This window comes from Crassostrea angulata, chromosome 7 (genome assembly GCF_025612915.1).
Source record: "Crassostrea angulata isolate pt1a10 chromosome 7, ASM2561291v2, whole genome shotgun sequence".
Lineage (NCBI taxonomy): Eukaryota > Metazoa > Mollusca > Bivalvia > Ostreida > Ostreidae > Magallana > Magallana angulata.
The window spans coordinates 976,925-989,239 of NC_069117.1; the positions used below are offsets into that span (position 1 = coordinate 976,925).

The window sequence follows — 12,315 nt, forward strand, 5'->3', positions numbered from 1 at the left end:
TAAATATATCAATGATATTTTAAATATATAAATTGTTCATATATTGATTATCATTATATGAACAATTTACAAATTCAAGAATGTCATTTATACATTTCATGTAGTTGTGCTTGAGTCTTTTTCGCGGTGTTCGAGATGGATTCTTGAAAAAGCTACAATAATCTGAATTCTTCACATCTGCTTCCGTTTCTACAGTCTTCGCCCCCCCCCCCCCCCCCCCCCCTGCGTCCTGCCTGGCCTTATACTATCTTGTCTACCTCGCTTCACACCAACACTCAATGAAGACTGATCCTTGACGGACACTTCGTCATCTCTATCATAAATGTCGTCATGTTCGAATGAATCAAATTATTTATCTGTCTTTGATTTCAAAGATACTACAAGTTCTATACATCTACCTGATATAATGACAGGTGATATGGTGACGTGGTATAGATGGCGTTAAGTATTTGATGACGCGTGTGGTCTCTAGGTCGCACTGTGTTCATCTTGTTCAAAATCTTTACACGTGCCTCTAATCGACGCCTTCACACGCAAGAACAGGAAGAAAAATACTACAACTGACATAATAGGCTCTGGAAGATTTACCGGGCCTGCCTCCATCAGTATAGACTGTCATGCAATATCTGGATGTGTACGACAGATCGACAAGCACTAATTTGTGGCCTTATATAGGTGTATTGATCTGTTAGGTATAGCAATCTACAATTTATTTTCTTGAAAAGATAATGAAACATATTCTTTTTGTTGGCTTCCACTGAACAGAAGCTTTTTACCTGTGATACCTGAGTCACCTGACTAGCAGCGGTGAGAGAAACACCGGCTTCCTCGTCACAATACTCAACGCTGTGCGATGAACCTAAGATGAAAGGTACCCATTGCTTAACTGTTTGATATCAAAGCCCAAACAGACGACAAGACAATGAGAAGGGCGACCATTATAAGGAAGCACCGGGGGCGGGCCCGGAGGACGTCGGCCCCCCTGTACCCAGTGACGCCAGCTCAGCCCCCACGTGCACCCCATCGTCTTTCGGTTCCCGCCATTGTCGAGTCTTTGAGTACCCACCGTTTTATTGAGCAACAGCGTGCAAGAAATGCTGCCAAAAATCTGGTGAGTAGCATTTCAGTCCTTTAACTGATTCAACCCGATACTAATTTTAAAAAAAACACCATTTTACTCTTTATATTATGATTACTTGATTAATGACATCAATCATAATTGTTCATTTTGCGTTTAATTAATCAAATTAGTACCCACCAAATCTTTCGGGTTTTTCCCTGACATTCATGTCGTACAAAACATTATTTGTTGTACACCTCAAAAATGTCTTTGTGTTTAGCATCAAAGCAACGCATCCTCGTAATGTTTGTTTACGTGACTTCAAACAAAGCCTATCATATTCCTTTATAACGGAATGGGTCGAATTTAGACGAATGAAATATTCTTTAAGTAACGATTAAAAAGTGATTATATAGAATCCTTATTAATTGGTATAAGTTATGAAAATTTAGTCATGAAAATGCTGTATTAGACCAAAAGGCTGTATATACATGTACTTATATACTGAGGTATATACTCACAATACAAGAAGTATTGTACTACATAGCCTCGATTGTGCATTTTATACAACATAACTCGTTTACAGCAAATTTCAAGGTACCATAGAAAAAAATTGTAATAACAATTCGTTGTACCTATTAGCGAATTCGTAAGAAATGTTTATAGAGAATTCGTTATAATCAGCTGACACTACTCCAAACTATCGTAAGATATGAAATCAATATTTCCCCCGTTTACAAAAAGTCAATGTAACATTTTCACTTCAATTTTCAAAAAGAAAATTCTGAATAATATTTGAATGAGTATTTTACATACGTAGCTTTAAATTTTATGCATCTTCAATGAAATTTGTATCTGAAAAAATGCGTTATAAACATGATTAAATTACGTTAAATTTTGCCAGCGGGGGTCTTAAAATTACCCTGTTCGTTATATACGGTAATTTTCTATAGGTTTTATAAACGGATTTTGCCGGAACATGAAAAAACAATTCGTTATAGCCGTAAATTCGCTATATTCGTGTTCGTTATATCAGAGTTTTGTAGTACATGTATATTTACATCAGCGTTGGTAAATAGCCCGACATATACTTAGCTCCGTGTACCTTTATCTCTTGACAATTTGATTCATGTGATTGGTAGGATTGGTGTTATGATCATAAGTTATAACTTATAAGACTATTTGTCATTACTTCTGAGGTGAGATATACATTAAACGATTAATCACTGGTAATACTGACTTTTAGGATTCAGTGAAAAAATAAAGATAAGTAACAGAAACAAGAAAGGGCAAAATAATTTCAGAAAATTTAGACGGTTTCTAAACAAGAAAGCGAAAAAGTTCTGCAGTTTTAAGAGGGTACAGTGGGGAACCTTGATAAACGAAGAAAATACTGCTGGAAAACTCTACAAATCGGAAAGAAAAAACCCCGAGATAATTAGGGTAAAAAAGATATGCAAAACAATGATAAATCTATCAAATTCTTGAATCAAAACATTAAGAAGTACAAGTAAAGACAGATCCAAGACAAGAATATATATAATGTGTAGACAGACAAAAGACAAGACTATAAGATGTGTGAAGACAGATCCAATGCAAAACTTTATTTTAAAATGTGTAGACAGATTTAAAACGACTAAAAATGGGTAGACAGATCCAAGACAAGAATATATATTATGTGTAGATAGACAAAAGACAAGACAATAAGATGTGTGTAGACAGATCCAAAACGACTATAAAATGGGCAGACAGATCAAAGACAATAATATATATAATGTGTAGACAGACAAACGACAAAACTATATAACGGGTAGAGAGATCTAAGACAAAACTATAAAATGTGTAGACAGATCCAAAACGACTATAAAATGGGTAGACAGATCCAACACAAGAATATATAATGTGTAGACAGATCCATGCAAGGCAAGTCTTTAAGATGTGTAGACATATTAAGACAATACTATAAAATGTGTAGACGGACCAAAAAAAAAAAAAGACTATAGAATGTCTAGATATATTCAAGAAAAAATATATGAAATATTTAGACAGATCCAAGACAAGAATATAAAATGGGTAGATAGATAAAACAAAACAAGACCATAAAATGTGTAGACAGATCCAAGACAAAAATATAAAATGTATAGACAGGTCCAAGACAAAAATATAAAATGTATAGACAGATCCAAGACAAAAATATAAAATGTATAGACAGATACAAGACAAAAATATAAAATGTATAGACAGGTCCAAGACAAAAATATAAAATGTATAGACAGATAGAAGACAAAAATATAAAATGTATAGACAGATCCAAGACAAAAATATAAAATGTATAGACAGATCCAAGACAAAAATATAAAATGTATAGACAGATACAAGACAAAAATATAAAATGTATAGACAGATACAAGACAAAAATATAAAATGTATAGACAGATCCAAGACAAAAATATAAAATGTATAGACAGATACAAGACAAAAATATAAAATGTATAGACAGGTCCAAGACAAAAATATAAAATGTATAGACAGATCCAAGACAAAAATATAAAATGTATAGACAGATAGAAGACAAAAATATAAAATGTATAGACAGATACAAGACAAGAATATAAAATGTATAGACAGATCCAAGACAAGAATATAAAATGTGTAGACAAATACAAGACAAGAATATAAAATGTGTAGACAAATACAAGACAAAAATATAAAATGTATAGACAGGTCCAAGACAAGAATAAAAAAATGTATAGACAGATCCAAGACAAGAATATAAAATGTATAGACAGATCCAAGACAAGAATAAAAAAATGTGTAGACAGATCCAAGACAAGAATATAAAATGTATAGACAGATCCAAGACAAGAATAAAAAATGTGTAGACAGATCCAAGACAAGAATATAAAATGTATAGACAGATCCAAGACAAGAATATAAAATGTGTAGACAGATCCAAGACAAGGCTACAAGATGTGTATGTAGATCAAAAACAAGAATATAAAATATGTAGACAGATCGAGGACGACAAAGTGGATTAAAGACAAAGGTATGAACAATCTTACAATGATGAGGAATTTATATTTTGATGAAGGTAAGACAACAACATATTAAGATCAAAGACAAGACAACAAAAGATTTTAAAAAAATGAGAACGATATGTACAGGCCCAAAATAAAATTAACCAAATAGTGATATTTGTCAGGCAAGAGATGTACATGTGAGCATGACATACGCACGTGCTCTAAACTAAATTTATTTGAAGACCGAGAGGCAGGACAGTTTAACTGAAGCTCAACGTTTTCTTTACAGAACTGTGGACAAATCATGTTTACAAATTACATCCACTGGGTATTTTGTTAAAACAAAGCAACTGTCGTTATACAGCCGTTAAACAACCGTAAGAGCATCCCAGCACAGCCTTAGAACTAACTTCTCTCTGCGTCCTAATAGTAGCACTGGCGTCGGAAGCAAATTGAAAGTGTGGGGGGGGGGGCTAGACTAATCCTCAGAAGTATTGAGAAAAAAGTAATTCCCAAAATCATGAAAATCCTAATCCGTGGGAGGGGGGGGGGGGGGAGGATACCTATACTTCCAAAAGAAAAAAAAATTTACTTACCCAAATTGTTTTTCCAAAAATCACGCTTAACCCTCTATTATACTATGTTTCTAATGGTTAGGTATAACTTTGCAAAAAAAGTGGGGGGGGGGGGGGCTTAGCCCCCCCCCCCCCCCGGTTCCGACGCCTATGAGTAGTGAAGAGCTTATAGCTGAATGGCGCTCTCTTTAAGGAGCGACAGAAATTATAGTTTAGTTTAGAAATCTTTGATTTTAAGTTCTTAATGTAACATACACGGCATGACAGATAATTTCACTTTCTTAGACTCTTATGTCAACAAACCATTAGTAATCTATTAACATTACTTTCTCTAGAGCGATGAGACTTTTATTTTTTCATTTCAGATTCTCGAAATGAGATGTTTGTTTGATGATTATTTCAGATCAATTAGCAAACGAGAGATTAATGACAAAACTTCAATTCTTTCAATTGAAAAAAAAATGGCATTTCAATTTTTAATGTCAATACTTCGGTGTATACTAGTATATTAGTATATCCACTGTATAGAGAAAACAGGGTCAAATCCCCTCCCAGAAAGTACACTGTCAGATGTACTGTTATTTTTTATGGTGACACATTTCATTTTGTAGATATCAATAAGTCTTTTCTTGAAGGTAAACTAGTTGGAGTATGAACTGAAGAGGAGTCGCAGAGGGTAAACGCCTTGATTACAAGAGGCCCATGGGCCACATCGCTCACCTGAACAGCAGTTCCTTGTAACATTACATTTCGTAGCATATGCTTTTTCTATTTTAAACATTGAACCCCTTTCTGGGGACCCAGTTATGGTCCGAGGTTTATGGTTGGCTTGAACAACATAAATAGTAACATAGGAATGAAAATGTGAAGCACTGCGGTGGGACCGCACATACACAACCTGAAAAACTGAACATAGCAGAGTTCCACTTCAAGGGGAATAACTCTCAGACTGTACAGAACACAAGAAAGATAACTCTTGGTTCCACTACATTAGAGTTTACACAATTTGAGGATCCTTGCATAGTAATCTCACAAACTGTAGCATTATAGTTCTCGAGAAAAACGTTTTAAAAACATTTTCAATATATCTTTCTATGTTAAACTTTGAACCCCTCTTGGGGCCACAGTATTAGTCCAGTGCTAAAGTTTTAATTATTTGGAATCTACATTATTTAAGGATGCTTGCCTAGTAATCTCACAAGCTGAAGCATTATAGTTCCCTAGAAAAAGATTTTTCAACATTTTCCCTCTATATTTCTATGCTAAACTTTGAACACCTCTTGGGGCCCCAGTATTAGATTGAGATCACGGCTTTTATAATTTCGAATCTACACTATTTGAGGGTGCTGACGTAGTTATCTGACAAATTGATGCATTGTAGTTCTCGAAAAGAAGATTTTTAAACATTTTCCATATATACCGGTACTTCTACATTTAACTTTAAACCCATCTTGGGTCTCTAGTATTAGTCCAGGGGTCACTATTTTAAAACTGTCTAACCTTCATTATCCAAGGTTGTATGCATGATAGTAATCTCACAAATTGAAGCATTGTAGTTCTCGAGAAGAAGATTTTTTAACATGTTACCTTTATATTTCTTTAATAAATTTTGACCCCATCTTGGGGCCCCAGTATTGGTCCGGGGGTCACGATTTTACCAATTAGGAATCTACATAAGCGAAGGATGCATGCATAGAAATTCCACAAACTAAAACATTGTAGTTCTTGAGAAGAAAATTTTTAAACTTTTCCTTTATGTTTTTTCAAATGTTTAAATTTTGAACCCCTCTTGGTGCCCATCAATTGTCCGGGAGTTACAATTTTTTGAATCTACATTATTTAAGGATGTACATGTATGCATAGTAATATCCCAAAAAGTTGCACTATAGTTCTTGAGAAGAAGATTTTAAAACATTTTCCTACATATGTTAAAATCTAAACCCCTACTGGGGCCCCACTTTTTGTTCGGGGGTCACGATTTCTACAATCTTCACTATGTATACAACCTTTTGTGTATGTATTGGCATTTTTGGTGAAGTGGTTCTTGAGAACATTTTTAAACATTTTTCATATGTAGTTCTATGTTAAACTTTGAACCCCGCCTGGGACCCCAGTCTTGGTCCGAGGGTCACGATTTCTACAATTTAGAATCTTCATTATACATACAAGCTTTTGTGTAAATATTGGCATTTCTGGTGCAGTGGTTCTTGAGAAGAAGATTTTTTAAACATTTTCCTAAGGTATTTCTATGTTAAACTTTGAACCCCGCCTGGGGCCCCAGTCTTGGTCCGAGGGGCACGATTTTTACAATTTAAAATCTTCACTATATATACAAGCTTTTGTGTAAATATTGGCATTTCTGGTGCAGTGGTTCTTGAGAAGAACATTTTTTAAACATTTTCCTATGTATTTCTATGTTAAACTTTGAACCCCGCCTGGGGCCCCAGTTTTGGTCCGAGGGTCACGATTTTTACAATTTAGAATCTTCACTATGTATACAAGCTTTTGTGTAAATATTGGCATTTCTGGTGCAGTGGTTCTTGAGAAGAACATTTTTAAAAAATTTTCCTATGTATTTCTATGTTAAACTTTGAACCCCGCCTGGGGCCCCAGTTTTGGTCCGAGGGTCACGATTTTTACAATTTAGAATCTTCACTATATATACAAGTTTTTGTGTAAATATTGGCATTTCTGGTGCAGTGGTTCTTGAGAAGAACATTTTTAAAACATTTTCCATATGTTGTTCTATGTTAAACTTTGAACCCCGCCTGGGGCCCCAGTTTTGGTCCGAGGGTCACCATTTTTACAATTTAGAATCTTCACTATATATAAAAGCTTTTGTGTAAATATTGGCATTTCTGGTGCCGTGGTTCTTGAGAAGAAGATTTTTTAAACATTTTCCTATGTATTTCTATGTTAAACTTTGAACCCCGCCTGGGGCCCCAGTTTTGGTCCGAGGGTCACGATTTTTACAATTTAGAATCTTCACTATATATACAAGCTTTTGTGTAAATATTGGCATTTCTGGTGCCGTGGTTCTTGAGAGGAAGATTTTTAAAGACATGCACCCTAAACTTACTGTTTCGCAATTATCTCCCTTTTGAAAAGGGCTGTGCCCTTTATTTTAAAAATTTTTAACCCCCTTTTCATAAGGATGCTTTGTACCAAATTTGGTTAAATTTGGCCAAGTGGTTTTTGAGAAGAAGTTGAAAATGTGAAAAGTTTACAGACGGACGGACAGACAGACAGACGGACGGACGGACGACGGACAACGGGTGATCAGAAAAGCTCACTTGAACCTTCGGTTCAGGTGAGCTAAAAATATATCACAGGAATAATAATGAAAAAAGTTACAACAAAGAAGACGGGAAAACATATCTGATTTCTATTAATTTACGGCAAGGGGTTAACAGGGATCAGACGTGTTTTTTTTATACTTCTAATAGTCTGTAGATATCTACTACACACGGGAAACGGAAAATTAACCTTGGAATAAATTCACAACAAATGTCAATGTCCTGGTGTTAAATATCACAAAAACTCCGGATCTGTACATTTAGTCCGGGGAAAAAAGTGCAGGGCTAGTTATTATAACTTTGATTAAGAAAAAGTCGGTCCTAAAACCCCCTCCTATCTTTTGCTACGTGCCTTTAGTCTGAAGATCTTTTGTAAGGTACTGTAGTCTGTAGGAAGAACTCCTCGGGCCTTCCGGCAGAGTTCGGAAAACACCTCCAATTAATACGCCTTCCATCTATAAATCGATGGGTAAAAAAATCTTCCTCCCTATCATATACTATAAAATTAATATTTTATAAAGTAAAAGGATGACATTTTTTATAACATTGGTTAAGAGAGCGGCTGCGCCCATAATCGCTGCAAAAGTATGATGACAATATCACGTGACTCTGTATTTCAAGAAAACAAAGAAAAAAAACACTAAAATACACGCATCCCTAATAAACAAAATTAAATAACAAAAACAAAGAAAATATAAACCTTGATAGAATACAGGCTTTGGGCAGGCTTTGAGCGATGAGGTTCTCTAAAGAGTCGACAGTTTTGTTTAACATCATTTTATTTTATTCAGGCTTTTAAGGAGGATGGGTGTCTCTACATACATGTAGTACATTGCTTTGTTTTACAAGATACCACTGTTTTACAGGCTTTGGACGAGGAGAGATTCTCCGTACAGTAGATTGTTTAGTTTTACAAGATACCACTGTTTTACAGGCTTTGGACGAGGAGAGATTCTCCGTACAGTAGATTGTTTAGTTTTACAAGATGCCACTGTTTTGCAGGCTTTGGACGAGGAGAGATTCTCCGTACAGTAGATTGTTTAGTTTTACAAGATGCCACTGTTTTGCAGGCTTTGGACGAGGAGAGATTCTCCGTACAGTAGATTGTTTAGTTTTACAAGATGCCACTGTTTTACAGGCTTATTGGACGAAGAGAGGTCTCTGTACAGTAAATTGTTTTGTTTTACAAGATGCCACTGTTTTACAGGCTTTGGACGAGGAGAGATTATCCGTTCAGTAGATTGTTTTGTTTTACAAGATGCCACTGTTTTACAGGCTTTGGACGATGAGAGGTCTCTGTACAGTAGATTGTTTTGTATATTACAAGATGCCACTATTTTACAGGCTTTGGACGGGGAGAGGTCTCTGTACAAAAGTTCCAGCAGACTGACAACGCCCCTCCCCACAGACACGCCCTCCTCTTATGGGAGTCTGTTTTCCCAGATCCAGGAGAACTCCTCGGATTGTGAGGGACTCTACGACTTCATCTCTCGGACTTACCGAGTCCTCTATGGCAGCAGTAAGACACAGAGCTAGTCGGTGACACCAGAGCTACTGTAGTGTATTAATACCGACACACTCAGATTCCAACCATTGAAATATAACTCAATTGTTGCTATCATACAGATGTGAATATCCGTTATATATTTTATACATAAAACATGAGATTTGATATCGTGCAAATGTAAACCCTAATAAATGTATAAGATACATACAACTCACATATCTTGATACTAAGCAGACATAAATATCCGTAATGATAACGTAGAACCTACGCTTTGATATTATACAAATGTAGTCCTTTTATGTGTATCCCAGACTTAAAATTCGGATTTTGAAAAAAATGTACAAAAAACAACACCCCCCCCCCCAAAAAAAAAACCCAAAACAAAACCCACTTCTCAATTACTTGCAATGAAGTAAGATCTAAACACCTTACAGGTTTTATATGAGTTCGTTTGTGATTAGGTAAGGCTTTGTGACCTCATCTGCATGATATCATGTTAATATCTGGGAAAGATATATTGACATCAGATCTAAACCTCTGAGACTTTCAATATGAGCAATATTTGATACCAGTATCAGAAATACATATAATCCTCTAAACCAATATTAGATGTAAATCTCTCTGATTGATATCTAATATTTTGACACAATAACCATACAGCATTGTCACAAATATCGGCATCTGAAATGTATATTGATATCAGATATCAACCCGTGATGACGTAAGATGATATCATACATAAATATCTTTATAAGTTATATAAATTTCTTTTTATCTATTTTCAAGTTCTGAGCACCGGGATCCTGCTACTGCTGTTGGCTATGCCAGTGTCTATGTTAGCAGTGGGTAAGTTAAACATCGTATTCATAACCATATATAAGCGTTTAATATACTTTCATGTTAAATACTGAAATCTGATTGGTTTAGACGCAGTTGGTAATCCGTTCTATTACCCTCAGCGTTAGCAACACACTTGGCACAGGTAACACAACGAATTGTTACGTGCGCACGGTTCGTTGTAAATTCATGTCAACAAATATAAAAGCAGTAAAGTTTTCTTTAAAATTAAGACAGTTTGTACAATAAAATAAATAATGCCTGTTTGGGAGGGCAACAGTTGAAATTGACACCCTTCGGAAACCAGTGTCAAGCAATATATATGCCTGAAGGTCCAACAAACCATATGTTGCAACCAAACCCAACAACTGTTAACTATGGATAAATTTATATTTTCTAGTAGTAACCAGTATATAAATAGTGCCTGTTTGGGAGGGTAACAGTTGAAATTGACACCCCGAGGAAACCATTGTCAACCGACGCGAAGCGGAGGTTGATAATGGTTTTTGCGGGGTGTCATTTTCAACTGTTATCCCCCCAAACAGGCACTATTTATTTTATTATACTGAATGTCTTAATTCTAGAGAATTTTTATATTGCTTTTATATAGAAATGACGTGAATTCTACGGCGAACCGTACGCGCATAATTTATGCGCATGTAACAATTCGTTGTGTTACCCGTTGCTAAGTGCGTTGCTAACGCTGAGGGTAATAGAACGGATTATCAACTGCGTCTAAACCAATCAGATTTCAGTATTTAACATGAAAATATAATAATAGTTCATGTCGCACGGTCGTTCGACAATTTCCATTCCACCGAGATCGCACGAATTGATAGTTTTGATAATGGACCGACAGACCTGTCAACCCTCGAAATTATTGGACCGGTTGCATTAACATTCATTTTGTGGGCAAGAGCTATATAAAAAATTTAAGGGATATGAAATAATTTTAGCATTAGTAGGTGACCAAATACGATTGGGGTGATCAAATGCAATAAATAATAGATTTTATCAATCCCGACAGTATTTGAAGCAAATTGAAAGATGGGGGCTTGACTTAACAAAAATCTTGACAAGCACCCCCCGTTCCGACGCCTATGATGAATCATCAATGCATCAGATAATTGTAAAGTTTATAGCAAGAATGTCATAAGGTGTGCAAACATATTTGGAATTAGAATGTACACTGTCTATTTATGGTTATTCGTAATAAACTTGACAATTTTTTCAAGTTCATTCGCTAACAAAATTTTAATTTAAACATGCTTTTGAATCACAGTTTACGAGACCCGATTCTCTGTATGCACAATAAATCTAATTTGGTCCTCTCTCCTGTTAGGGTCCACTTACCGCAGCGACTGCCCCCTGGAGCCCAGGGTCCCTATATACCTACTGGTGGGAGGGAGCTTTGGTCTCATCAAGGTTTTCCTGATGTTGTGGAACCAAAAGAAACATACCAACGACGCATGCGTGGATGACGATGACGATGGAGAGACTGATGACGCAGTGGTGCGCAGAACAACAAAGTTCACAGAGTTCATTCTGAGTGTGTTTCTGTCAGTGTGGTTCATCATGGGAAACGTCTGGTTTTATAAAATATGGAAACCGAACTTTGAACAGCCATTGCACGAACCTAGCAACTGGTGTCACATGACAGTGTTTCGGTACACGTTCTATCATTTAGTCACGTGTTACGGTCTAATTGCATTGGTTGTCATAACAACGAGCTGTTTCATCACCTATTATTGTTGTAAAAAATACCATTACATCAAATGAGTCCCAATATTAAATAAATTTCTTTTTTCCCCCTCAAGTAGTTCTGTTTGACTCATACACCTGTCATTAATTAGCTATATGATATTGTAAAGAAAACCAAGTCCCATTTGAATGCCGGCTTGCCTTACAAATGGTGCAAAGTCCTTATTTTTGTATACTTGAGCTCTGTTAATAATAAAATGAGGTATATTCAGACATTTTCTGAATGTTATTGACAGAAAAAATAAATTATCTTCACATT

The 12,315-nt window shown here is 35.6% G+C and overlaps 1 protein-coding gene across 1 annotated transcript; it reads left to right on the top strand.

Moving 5' to 3' along the window:
• The first annotated feature begins 537 nt into the window (after positions 1–537).
• On the top strand, positions 538–12,264 carry LOC128191670 (transmembrane protein 272-like). The gene is made up of 4 exons (XM_052863857.1): positions 538–1,111; positions 9,296–9,470; positions 10,245–10,304; positions 11,638–12,264. Exons 1-4 carry the CDS (start codon positions 923–925, stop codon positions 12,072–12,074), a joined length of 861 nt encoding a protein of 286 aa, XP_052719817.1. The 5' UTR covers positions 538–922; the 3' UTR covers positions 12,075–12,264.
• The last annotated feature ends 51 nt before the right edge of the window (positions 12,265–12,315 follow it).